This window comes from Polyodon spathula, chromosome 22 (genome assembly GCF_017654505.1).
Source record: "Polyodon spathula isolate WHYD16114869_AA chromosome 22, ASM1765450v1, whole genome shotgun sequence".
Classification (NCBI taxonomy): domain Eukaryota; kingdom Metazoa; phylum Chordata; class Actinopteri; order Acipenseriformes; family Polyodontidae; genus Polyodon; species Polyodon spathula.
The window spans coordinates 14,864,585-14,877,416 of NC_054555.1; the positions used below are offsets into that span (position 1 = coordinate 14,864,585).

The 12,832-nt window shown below is 39.7% G+C and overlaps 1 protein-coding gene across 1 annotated transcript in view; it reads left to right on the plus strand.

Moving 5' to 3' along the window:
• The window catches only part of LOC121296768 (cadherin-related family member 4-like), a 57,526-nt gene that overhangs the window by 21,732 nt on the left and 22,962 nt on the right, over nucleotides 1-12,832 (plus strand). The window contains exons 4-6 of the mRNA XM_041222536.1: nucleotides 1,658-1,743; nucleotides 5,514-5,621; nucleotides 8,227-8,327. Of these exons, the coding sequence (XP_041078470.1) occupies nucleotides 1,658-1,743; nucleotides 5,514-5,621; nucleotides 8,227-8,327 (295 nt within the window). The remainder of the gene's footprint in view (nucleotides 1-1,657; nucleotides 1,744-5,513; nucleotides 5,622-8,226; nucleotides 8,328-12,832) is intronic.

Here is a 12,832-nt window from a genome sequence, read left to right on the forward strand (position 1 = left end):
CATTTGTACTGCGGCTGGCTGGGCTGCGCCACATACTTTCTCCAGGTTCTATTGTGTTAATGTGCTAGACCCTGCTTTGCCTTCTGTAGGAACAAGGGTCCTTGAGAGAGTAAGTTCACACCACTAACTTTTGGGTTAGACAGTGTTGTGCGTCCCTCATATGCTGCCGTTCCTTCTCCCTCGCGATGGCTTTGGTATACGTGATCCCATACCTAATATAGTGGTGGTCGTCTTCGAATTGAAAGGGAACGTTGGATTACTGATCCTGGTTCCCTGAAAGAGAAGATGACCACCACCCGCGAGTTCGTTTCGGTCGCCCTCACAGGTTCGATGGAAAAAGAGGAGGATCTTCCTGTGAGTGACAGTTTTATTCCCTCGGTATGCGAAACCAAGTGTGTCATCCCAGTATATCTGGTATAGAGAGCTCAGCAATACCTACCTGAAGGGCAGGAATATCCCATACCTAATGTAGTGGCGGTTGTCTTCTCTTTCAGGGAACCAGGGTTACGGTAAGTAACCTAACATTAAGAAGTACTGTTTGGTATTCTGTCCTAAACCAGCCGTTTGTCTGTCCAAAACAACCGTGACATAAGTTATATATAAAATAAACAGAAAAACAAATGTTAATCATATTATTCTGCCTTTTATTGCAACTGTGGTACCATTCAGAGAGAGCGGAAATTGTAAAGGAATACTTGAACTGAAACCACTGGTATAGGCCACTGCTATAATTATTTTTATATTTAGGGACATTTTTTATATTTTTGTTTCATGTACCCAACGTATTACAGTGTGACAGGCTGGCAAGTGTATTGAGGCCCAGAGACAGACTGCAGTTAAAAAATAATACTTTTATTAACAAATAAACACAAAATAAAAGGGCATAAGGGCCAAAACAAAGATATTTAAACACAAATAACAAAACACAAATCAAAACTTACAAAATAAAGGTTTCCAGGCTGGACGATGCCTTCACTGGACTAAAAATTACAAAAAAAAAAAGAAAAAACCCCACCCCAAGCAAACCAAAAAACCCTCCTCTCTCTAATGGGAAGCTGAGACCTCCTTTTATGTCAGGTGGCTGGGTGCTGATTGATTGTTAATTACACCAATCAACCCCCATCCTCCTGAACACAATAAACCTAGGCAGGTAGGGGAATTTAACCCCATCCCTGCCAATCTATACAGGGCAGAGCTCTGCTGTGCCACATGCAGATTTGGCAGAAATATTGTATGCATTAATCTAACCTAACTTACCTGAAGTGAATGTTTATTATACATTTACTAATAACTAGAAATATTTTCCCTAACGACTTGATAACTTTATAAATGTACTGTATTTTAAATAAACTGATCAATTTTACAAAGTAACTGTAACATATGTACAGTTGCCATTTGCTTTAGGCTGAAAGCTATATGTTCATGTGTCGGCCAATAGTACTTTGTCATTACAATCAGAACTAACCCAATAATGGGAACGACAAGGGATGTCAGTTGGCTCCTCGCTGGTGTTTAGTCATGCAGAAAAAATAGGGATAAAATTGGAAACTTTTTTTTTTTTAAATGAATACAGTAAATACATCAAATAAGTTCAATTTTGAACATTGGAATTTGAAAGACTATTTTGCTTTCGTAAACAGTCTGTTTTTCTCTGCAGGTGGTGACACAGTGACGGTTCTTCAAAATGTGCGTCCCTTCACTACACTTTATACAATTGTTAGCCAGCCTTCCAAAAACCTGACAGTAAGTACAACATCATATTATTTCAGGACTGTATTCTTTTTATTATTATTTCCAAGGCAGCTTACAGAGACTAGGGTGTATGAACTATGCATCAGCTGCAGAGCCACTTACAACAAGGAGGGTTAAGCAACTTGCTCAGGGTCACACAATCAGTCAGTGGCCAGAGACTACTGTATATTATAGCGTCCCAGCTATTCAGAGTGAAGAAGGAATAGAGGAAAAGAGATGAGACGAGATGATTCAGGTCAAAACAGCAATTATTTTATTCAGTACACAACTCTGACAGCTGCTCAACCAACACCGACTGCATACAGCTGTACAACACAACACACCTGCATACACTCTTCCCCAAGATGCTCACAGGCTCCCCTTCAGTAGCCCCTTATTACAACATTACAGCGTATTACTTCTGCCCAATCACAGCCCCCAGCCCCTTGTTTCAGTCCAGTTGCACCTCTCCATCTCCTGAATCCCTTGACCGCACCGGCAAGGGGTCACCACCGGTGCAGGTTTGCATCAATGTCTGTCCATTGAGGCAGTCTCTTGCAGCCCCTGCAGGCTCCAGCTCATGGGAGCAATCACAGGTAGAAGAGAAAAAAAGACAAGAAAGCAGACAAACCTCTCATTTATCTACAGTTTGCAAAAAGATGTTCCAGTCTGAAGTATTTGTTTGAGCATTGTTTCATTTTGTAGAATATTTGCATTTATTTTCAACAGACTGGGGTGGAACCAGTAGAATACATGTTAGAAAGATACACTGAGGATCCTGCATTGTGCAAAAAAAATTGCAAGTAATACAGTGTAGGCATTTTTTTACAATTTGCAATTTTGTTTTAAAGCCCACAAGCATGTAAATTCTCCCTATCTAACTGTAATATAGTTCAAACCCCAAGCAAGAACAATCCGCCATTTCTAAATGTAATCTCATTTTAAATCTCGACTGTATTCAAAATGAATCAATGCTAGATACAAGTCAGGAAGGAGGGACATTGCTTAACTGCACTGGGAATGTGTTTTTTTTTTTTTTTTTTTTTTTTTTTTTTTTTTAAACATTTCCAGTGCTATTTCCGGTGTTTATTGGATATACACTGATTTAATTTTTTTTTTTTTTTTTTTTTGATCAGGGGTGTTGTTTTGTTCAAAGCCCTATGTACAATGTAATACTAAATATTTATAACATAAACATTCCCATTTAATATATATATATATATATATATATATATATATATATATATATATATATATATACACACACACACACACACACACACACACACACACACACACACACACACATACATACAGCTCTGGAAAAAATTAAGAGACCACTGCAATTTTTTCTTAAATCAGCATCTCTACATGTATGGCAGCCATTCCATTCCAGTGTCTGTTGAATTCCAGCACAGGCAGACCTCATTCTGCTGACCATGCCCAAAGAGTTGAAAAGGAAAGTTTTGAGTGAGGAAAGAAGGGTTCAGTTCTGGCTTTACTGGCAGAGGGATACAGTGAGCGTCGGGTTGCTTCCATCCTTAAAATTTCAAAGACGGCGGTTCATAAGAACAAGGTAAAGCAGCACACATTGGGGACAACAAAGCTACAGACCGGCAGAGGGCGAAAACAACTCTCCACTGACCGGGATGACCGCCAACTCATTCGAATGTCACTCAGCAACCGTAGGATGACATCAAGTGACCTACAAAAAGAATGGCAAACGGCAGCTGGAGTGAAGTGCTCGGCGAGGACGGTTCGAAACCGGCTCCTAGGGGCAGGGCTGAATTTGTGCAAAGCTAGAAAAAAGCCCTTCATCAATGAGAAGCAAAGAAGAGCGAGGCTGAGGTTTGCAAAAGACCATAAGGATTGGACCGTAGAGGACTGGAGTAAAGTCATCTTCTCTGATGAGTCCAATTTTCAGCTTTGCCCAACACCTGGTCGTCTAATGGTTAGACGGAGACCTGGAGAGGCCTACAAGCCACAGTGTCTCGCACCCACTGTGAAATGTGGTGGAGGATCGGTGATGATCTGGGGGTGCTTCAGCAAGGCTGGAATCGGGCAGATTTGTCATTGTGAAGGACGCATGAATCAAGCCAAGTACAAGGTTGTCCTGGAAGAAAACTTGCTTCCTTCTTCTCTGACAGTGTTCCCCAACTCTGAGGATTGGTTTTTCCAGCAGGACAATGCTCCATGCCACACAGCCAGGTCAATCAAGGTGTGGATGGAGGACCACCAGATCAAGACCCTGTCATGGCCAGCCCAATCTCCAGACCTGAACCCCATTGAAAACCTCTGGAATGTGATCAAGAGGAAGATGGATGGTCACAAGCCATCAAACAAAGCCGAGCTGCTTGAGTTTTTGCGCCAGGAGTGGCATAAAGTCACCCAACATCAATGTGAAAGACTGGTGGAGAGCATGCCAAGATGCATGAAAGCTGTGATTGAAAATCAGGGTTATTTCACTAAATATTGATTTCTGAACTCTTCCTAAGTTAAAACATTAGTACTGTGTTGTTTAAAAATGAATCTGAACTTATTTTCTTTGCATTATTCGAGGTCTGACAACACTGCATCTTTTTTGTTATTTTGACCAGTTGTCATTTTCTGCAAATAAATGCTCTAAATGACAATATTTTTATTTGGAATTTGGGAGAAATGTTGTCAGTAGTTTATAGAATAAAACAAAAATGTTCATTTTACCCAAACACATACCTATAAATAGTAAAACCAGAGAAACTGATAATTTTGCAGTGGTCTCTTAATTTTTTTCAGAGCTGTGTGTGTGTGTGTGTGTGTGTGTATATATATATATATATATATATATATATATATATATATATATATATATATATATATATATTTGTGCTGCAACTGTTCAACAGCTGATATTGTTTAATCACAATTTAGAACTTGTATGAACTGGAAAGCATATTTTTAAACATTTTTTTTTCTTTTTTATTCTGTGTTTGAAATTTAGAAAGAGCCAAACAGACTTCAATTTGATTGTATTATTTGTGATAGCTGTAAGTTAGCAATTACAAGACATGTTACAAGAAATGTTATATATTTATTTATTCAGCCGATAATCATGATTAGTGTGATAATTTACAGTTGATAGTTGATAACTGAAAATGTCAGTATGGTCAAGTCCCAGCTCAGCCACTGACTCGTGTGACCTGATGCATAGTTCACACATCCTAGTCTCGTGTCTTGTAAAGCGCGTTGTGATGGTGGTCCACTATGAAAGGCTCTATATAAAATAAAGATTATTATTATTTATTATTATTATAATAATAATAATAATAATAATAATAATAATAATAATAATAATAACAACACTAGGATACCTAACAAAATAGATAAGGTGGGTAATTTTGAAGATTGTTTTTATAGTAATATCATTATAGGTAATAGCAAATCATGTTTAAAGTACATTTACTCCGGACAGCCTTTACTTGTTAAAAGTGTGAGCTACGCAATAGCAGGGTTCTCCTGGACATGGGTTCTCTCTCATGATCAGACAGCCAGCCTCATGGGTACTCTCTCATGATCAGACAGCCAGTCTCATGTGTACTCTCTCATGATCAGACAGCCAGTCTCATGGGTATTCTCTCCTGGTCAGAAAGCCAGCCTCATGGGTATTCTCTTCTGGTCAGACAGCCAGCCTCATGAGTATTCTCTCCTGGTCAGACAGCCAGGCTCATTTTGCTTACAGACTGACATGAACATGGTAGGTCACTTCTCTTGTGAGGTAAAGTCTTGTCTTTTCTTCTGTTTAGTACAAAATGAGTACATTGCCTCCATCTGCATCGTCTCTGTTTTACATTAACCCAAATGGAGAAATCCTTGTTCCAGAGAGTGGCTACAGCTCCAAACAAGCAGATCAGGTAATGTATTGTCTAACAAGACTTCAGTGTGGAAATGCTATGAGTATACATTACCCTTGTTTCATTTTAAAGTCTGTTTTCATGCAGTTTGTCAAACTCCGAAGCTCAGTTTGAATGTGTTTTATGCACAGACATGTTTTAAGAGTACCGTATTCCCTCACTCTTTTTTGTCGACACATTTTTTCAAATTATTTTGGCCTTTTAATTTTTTCGTTTCATCCATTTTGAAAAATGAATCTTTTCCTTTTGCAAGTGCCAAACATTGTTCTCACGAGCCAAAGTTACTTTATGGTAGCTACATAACGTTGCAGCACCAGTACACCAATATGACATTCAAGCGTGAGTTGCCTTGACAATTCAAACACTGGCTGGAGCTTGGACTAGTCTCCTGGAATGTATGAAACTAGCATGAAGAAGATCAACCTGATTCACCGTTCAATATTTATTCTGAGAATTCCCTATGATTCTCGGGTTACTCGTAGCAGTGTCCGGGAGATTAATCTTTAATTCCTTGTTGGCAGCCCTAATGGTACAGCATATTAAAAACATGGTAAATGCACAGGATAACTATTGCAAAACTGCAAAAACACTGTACATTGAGTTTTTAAAATGATATTATTTATTTGTTGGTAAAAACATGTAATTGCATATTGAAATGCAGCCATATGTTGAAAAACACATTAAAACACGATCTCCTGAAGATAAAAATAAATTAAACATGAATTTACTTTACATCTAGATAGATAAGATGACACACGTCACATTTAAAAAAAAAAAAAAAAAAAAAAAAAAAAAAGGTTTTTGTATCTGAAAAATAACTATTGGATTTTCAGTAGCCAAAATAAACAGACAAACAAAACGGACTAACACTAAACAAACACGGTGAGCTGATATTTTACTTATTACTACTATTATTATTATTATTACCTCCGTCTCCAATCCTGTTCTCCACTCACTGAACACACAAACCCGAGTGAGTGAAAACATGCTGCTTTTATGCAGCTGTACCAAGACTCGATTGTTAATCAATCATTCAATTGGAGTCGCGGTACAACTGCACGTGAATTAATAAAGTGCCACATATTATTACATTTTACTTGCACGTGAGGTGCTGTGCAATCCTCCTGCCTAAATACAAATATACATTTGAACACTTGTATTACACAGACCCGTTTATATCCCACGTACCAATGACTATACACCAACATTAACACACAACATAAAACACAAAATACACACAGGGGCGGGCACTTTGCCACAACAATACAGATCAGGGGATGGGTATAAAAAAATATCAAATGCTTTGAATATCCCTTGGAGCACGGTCAAGACGATTATTAAGAAGTGGAAGGTGTATGGCCGTCCCTCCAAACTGGATAACCAAGCAAGAAGGAAACTGATCAGAGAGGCTACCAAGAGGCAAATGGCAACTTTGCAAGAGCTTGAATCCTGTTTGAAGTATGCAAAACATCACTCAGGAGATTCTGTAGCCATGTGGCAAAAAGTTTTGTAGCTTTTTGGCCTAAATGCAAAGCGTTATGTTTGGCGCAAACCCAACACTGCGCATCACACAAAGAACACCATCCCTACTGTGAAGCATCATGTTATGGGGATGTTTCTCATTGGCAGGGACTGGGGCACTTGTCAGGATAGAAGGGAAAATGAATAGAGCAAAGTACAGAGAAGTCCTTGAGATAAACCAGCTGCACTCTGCAAGATAGCTGAAACTGGGGCAGAAGTTCACCTTTCAGCATGATAACAACACAAAGCACACAGCCAAAGCTACACTGGAGTGGCTAAGGATCAAAAAGATAAATGTCCTTGAGTGGCCCAGTCAGAGCCCCGACCTAAATCCAATCGAAAATGTGTGGCATTACTTGAAGATTGCTGTCCATCAACACTCCACAAGGAACTTGACAGAGCTTGAACAGTTTTGTAAAGAAGAATGGTCAAATATTGCCATATCAAAATGTGCAAAGTTGGTAGAAACCTATCCCAACAGACAGCTGTAATTGCTACCAAAGGTGCTTCCACCAAGTATTAACTCAGTGGGGTGGAGACTTATCCAATTATGATCTTTCAGTTTTGTATTTTTAATATATATTTTTTTTTCAATAAAAACTTTTTTCCCCTTAACAGTGTGGAGTATGGTGTGTAGATAAGTGGGAAAAAAATTCTCATTTAAATGCATGAAACTCTGAGGCACTGACACAACAAAATGTGAAAAAAAGTTATATATAGGGTTAATTCATTTTTAGAACCCCAAAAACTTTTCATGTTTAGGGTAGGGTTGTCCTGTGAATGACCCCCATCGCAATGCAGAAAATTCACTTAGCCCGAACCCGATCTGAAGAACATCCCAGACACAAGCTAACTGAAGCAGTGAGCAGCAATGTCAAAGTGCGTTTTGGTCTTCCAAGTAAAGCTACAGTACCACATTAGCTTTTGAGATCAATTAGCTCCTAGTGACAGATGCACTTAAAATAAGACCCTGTCATTTGTAAACGTTCTTATGTTGTAATGAAGTTTTGTTTTAGTATTTAGATCACTGCGGGTCACAGATGCATGTGACTCTGATTGGGTGCTCTTTACTCTGTTTCTACAGACGTATAAGCTGGCCATCACAGTGGAAGAGGAACCAGGGGGAGCATCGTGCACTGGATTAGTGAATATCAATGTGCTTCCGGTATACTTTGTAAACTTCACGTAAGATCAAAAATGTTTTTTTTTTTTTTTGTTCTTGTGTACTAAGCAAAAATGTCGTTATTGGGTTTAACATATTCATTTGGAATTGCATGTTATGTCTACAGTGCATTAATATATCCATACTGGAGACACAGAAAAAGACATTTAGTCAAAAACATTTATCATTAAATGTATTACATTTCTTTTAGTTTATTTACAGTAATATACTCTTACTTCAAAGTATTATCCTTATGCCATAATACATATTATATCAGAGGAGATTCTTAGTAAGGCTTTTGCAATGGAAACATTAACTTTAAACTTAATAATTGGGTCCAGTACAATTTAAGGGTTACAGTTAAGTCATCCATGTATTACTGTATTTGAAGGCTGCTATTCTTACCAGCAACAAATAACGAGGGTGTTTTTGCTGCAGAAATTTCTACACTTAATGCTTTGTGGCTGACATTCCACCCAACAGGCACAGACAAAAACACCGAGCGTATTTAAATTCTGAAATGTGTTTGGACAGTTGGATGACTCTTAAAATGCTTTTCAGGTGTTTGTGCAGTTCTGGAGATGCACTGTGATATTCCTTGGAAAATGAGTGAAAAATACTTGTGGCTTTCTTTGTTTTGCACAATACAGAAATTCAACTGAGCATTATAACTATGCCTGAGAATGACTTTAAAACCCATATTGACAAAGTAGCACCCAGTCCCTTACACCACAACATTGCAACTTTTTAAAATGCTGCAAGGCTAGAAACTCACCTCTATGCCTGTGTTGTAAGGGTCGACTGAGAAGCCATTCAGTAACACTCTAGTTCCTAAATCAGGGTTTTGAGGATCCACGGCCTAAGTCTATAGAACCCAGTAAAGGTATGGGGAGTAGCCTACAATGCTGCACTGCAAATGTCCTTGACAGATAAGAACATAAGAACATAAGAAAGTTTACAAATGAGAGGAGGCCATTCGGCCCATCTTGCTCATTTGGTCGTTAGTAGCTTATTGATCCCAGAATCTCATCAAGCAGCTTCTTGAAGGATCACAGGGTGTCAGCTTCAACATTACTGGGGAGTTGATTCCAGGCCCTCACGATTCTCTGTGTAAAAGTGTCTCCTATTTTCTGTTCTGAATGCCCCTTTGTCTAATCTCCCTGGTCCTTGTTTCTTTTTTCAGGTCGAAAAAGTCCCTTGGGTCGACACTGTCATTACCTTTTAGAATTCTGAATGCTTGAATCAAGTCGTGCGTAGTCTTCTTTTTTCAAGACTGAATAGATTGAATTCTTTTAGCCTGTGCACATGACATGCCTTTTAAACCCAGAATAATTCTGGTTGTTCTTCTTTGCACTCAATATCCTTTTTGTAGCGAGGTGACTAGAACTGAACACAATACTCAAGATGAGGTCTTACTAATGAATGGTACAGTTTTAACATTACTTCCCTTGATTTAAATTCAACCCTTTCACAATATATCCGAGCAGCTTGTTGGCCTTTTTTATAGCTTCTCCATATTGTCTAGATGAAGACATTTCCGAGTCAACATAAACTCTTCTAATTAGCACTTAATTGGTCCAATTGAGTAATTTCGGGTATAGTTGGAACAAACACCAGGAGGGACACCGGCCCTCCAGGACCAGTATTGGAGACCTCTGTTTAGACAATGGCGAGACACTGTCAATAGGTGGTTGCGGCTCAACGCGGCCTGAAAAACCTTGCGGTTGAACCAGGCCTACCCAAAGGTAGGGTCTGAGAAGCTGCTGCCTTCAGCCCAGAAGTTTCTGGAACTTTACTACTGTGAGCTCCCAGTTGAGTTAAAGAGCTGTAACACATGCATATTCTGTGCATTCTGCCTTCCTTGAACAGCATCAACCTGGAGTCCAAGCACACTCCTAGATGGGAGCTGGCTCTTCGCCTGATTCAAGTGGCCGATGACAAGTTCTGTGTAGGCATCTGCCTGTGTCATCCAAATAATTGAGTACTCTGAAGCCTTGAACGTCAGTGGGGCCGTGATAGCTTCCGTGCACTTCAAAAAGGCACAGGGAATTAGGGAGAGGCCAAATAGCAATGCTGTTCCCTGAAAGGCATACCTTACAGGTACTTCCTGTGCGCTGACTTCATGGGGATGTGGAAATAGACATCTTTGAGGTCCACCATGGTTAACCAGTCGCCTGGCCTGATTGACTGCAACAGCTGTTCCATTGTCAACATTCTGAACCTCCTTTGGCTCAGATACAGGTTGACCTGTCTGAGTTGGAGGATCGATCCGAGGCCACCATCCCACTTGGGCACTCCGAAGTACCTGGAGTAGACCCCTTCTGCCAACTGGAGGGGGTGTACCGTACGAATAGCCCGCTTTTGCAGTAGAGCTGCTAACTCCTGAGACACCACTGCGGGTCTTGTGGGTCTGTGACTGAGGTTGGAGTCACACCCCGAAAGGGAGGGGGACCATGCTTGTGCAGTGGGTAGCTGGTCTGAACGGTAGTAAGCACCCAGTTGTCCATGATGTACTGTCGCCAGTACTCCGAATTTGCTCCCTGAGAAGGTGTCCTGAGCGCATGGCAGCAAACCCCTAGGGCTACTGCTCACCTTGTGACTTGGCCTGAGGCTGTTGCTTCTTTACCGGACAACATAACTTATTATAGCCTCCACGGGCCAGTTCTGAATACAATCTCTGGCAGCAAGTGCAGTCGGCTACGTCAGTCCCTGAGGCTACTGGGGCCTGGGGTGCTAGTTTGCACTGGTTTGTGCACTGGGGTGGTCGCTTTTTTGGAAGATGGAGCAGGCTCTTATTAACCAGGCGCAGCTCATCCAGTTGTTGTAGTGAGGACATGTGACAATCAGAGAGGGACCTCAGCAAATAAGACTAGTAGGCTACCAGAATGCTATTAACCCTAAGCAGTCCATTTATTCAGCGCTCATCTGACACGTCAGGTCCAATTTATTTTACACACGCTGTTTAAAATTTTTTTTTTTCACAGTAAAACAGGTTCAGGAGGCATTGAATCGTAAAAAAACACTCAGTACTGTATCTACAGCCAAACCCCTCCCCTTGTTCGCTGTATTTTTCACATACCTCTTTATAGACATGCATACTGATAAATCCTCTCCTGATCACTCATTTTATCACCAAACTCAATAATGCGATCCAAGTTATTATTTTATTACTATAACATCTCAAAAAGCTCTGCAAATGTCCGTGATATTCTTTGACCCCTGGATGCAGAAGCAGCTACCTCCTTTAATTATGTCTGTGTTATCTCTGTGGTGGATGGGGCTATGGGAAACGCCCTTTTTTTCGATTCTGTTCTGAATGCCCCTTTTTCTAAACTCCATTTGTGACCCCTGGTCCTTGTTTCTTTTTTCAGGCTGAAAAAGTCCCTTGGGTCGACATTGTCAATACCTTTTAGAATTTTGAATGCTTGAATTAGGTCGCCACGTAGTCTTCTTTGTTCAAGACTGAACAGATTCAATTCTTTTAGCCTGTCTGCATATGACATGCCTTTTAAGCCCGGAATAATTCTGGTCGCTCTTCTTTGCACTCTTTCTAGAGCAGCAATATCTTTTTTATATCGAGGTGACCAGAACTGCACACAATATTCAAGATGAGGTCTTACTAGTGCATTGTACAGTTTTAACATTACTTCCCTTGATTTAAATTCAACACTTTTCACAATGTATCCGAGCATCTTGTTAGCCTTTTTTATAGCTTCCCCACATTGCCTAGATGAAGACATTTCTGAGTCAACAAAAACTCCTAGGTCTTTTTCATAGATTCCTTCTCCAATTTCAATATCTCCCATATGATATTTATAATGTAAATTTTTATTTCCTGCGTGCAGTACCTTACACGTTTCTCTATTAAATGTCATTTGCCATGTGTCTGCCCAGTTCTGAATCTTGTCTAGATAATTTTGAATGACCTTTGCTGCTGCAACCGTGTTTGCCACTCCTCCTACTTTTGTGTCGTCTGCAAATTTAACAAGTTTGCTTACTATACCAGAATCTAAATCATTAATGTAGATTAGGAATAGCAGAGGACCTAATACTGATCCCTGTGGTACACCGCTGGTTACCACACTCCATTCTGAGGTTTTTCCTCTAATAAGTACTTTCTGTTTTCTACATGTTAACCACTCCCTAATCCATGTACATGTGTTTCCTTGAATCCCAACAAATTCATGAACCAGCCAAACACTACACTGCACTAGCACTTGAGGGAGGGGCTTCCAAGTGTTTTTGTTTGTTTGTTTTTTGGAGTTTTTTTATAATAACTCTTTCAAAGGCTGTTTGATTTTTTTTCCTCTCCCCCTGGTAGAGTGATTGTAATGTACTGTCCCAACACTATTGTAGTGCTCCAAGTATCACATTATCAGCATAATTTGCTCTATAATTCATGCCAATGCGCGCATATATATATATATATATATATATATATATATATATATATATATATATATATATATATATATATATATATATACATACATACATACACAGAGAGGGAGAGAGAGAGACATCAAAT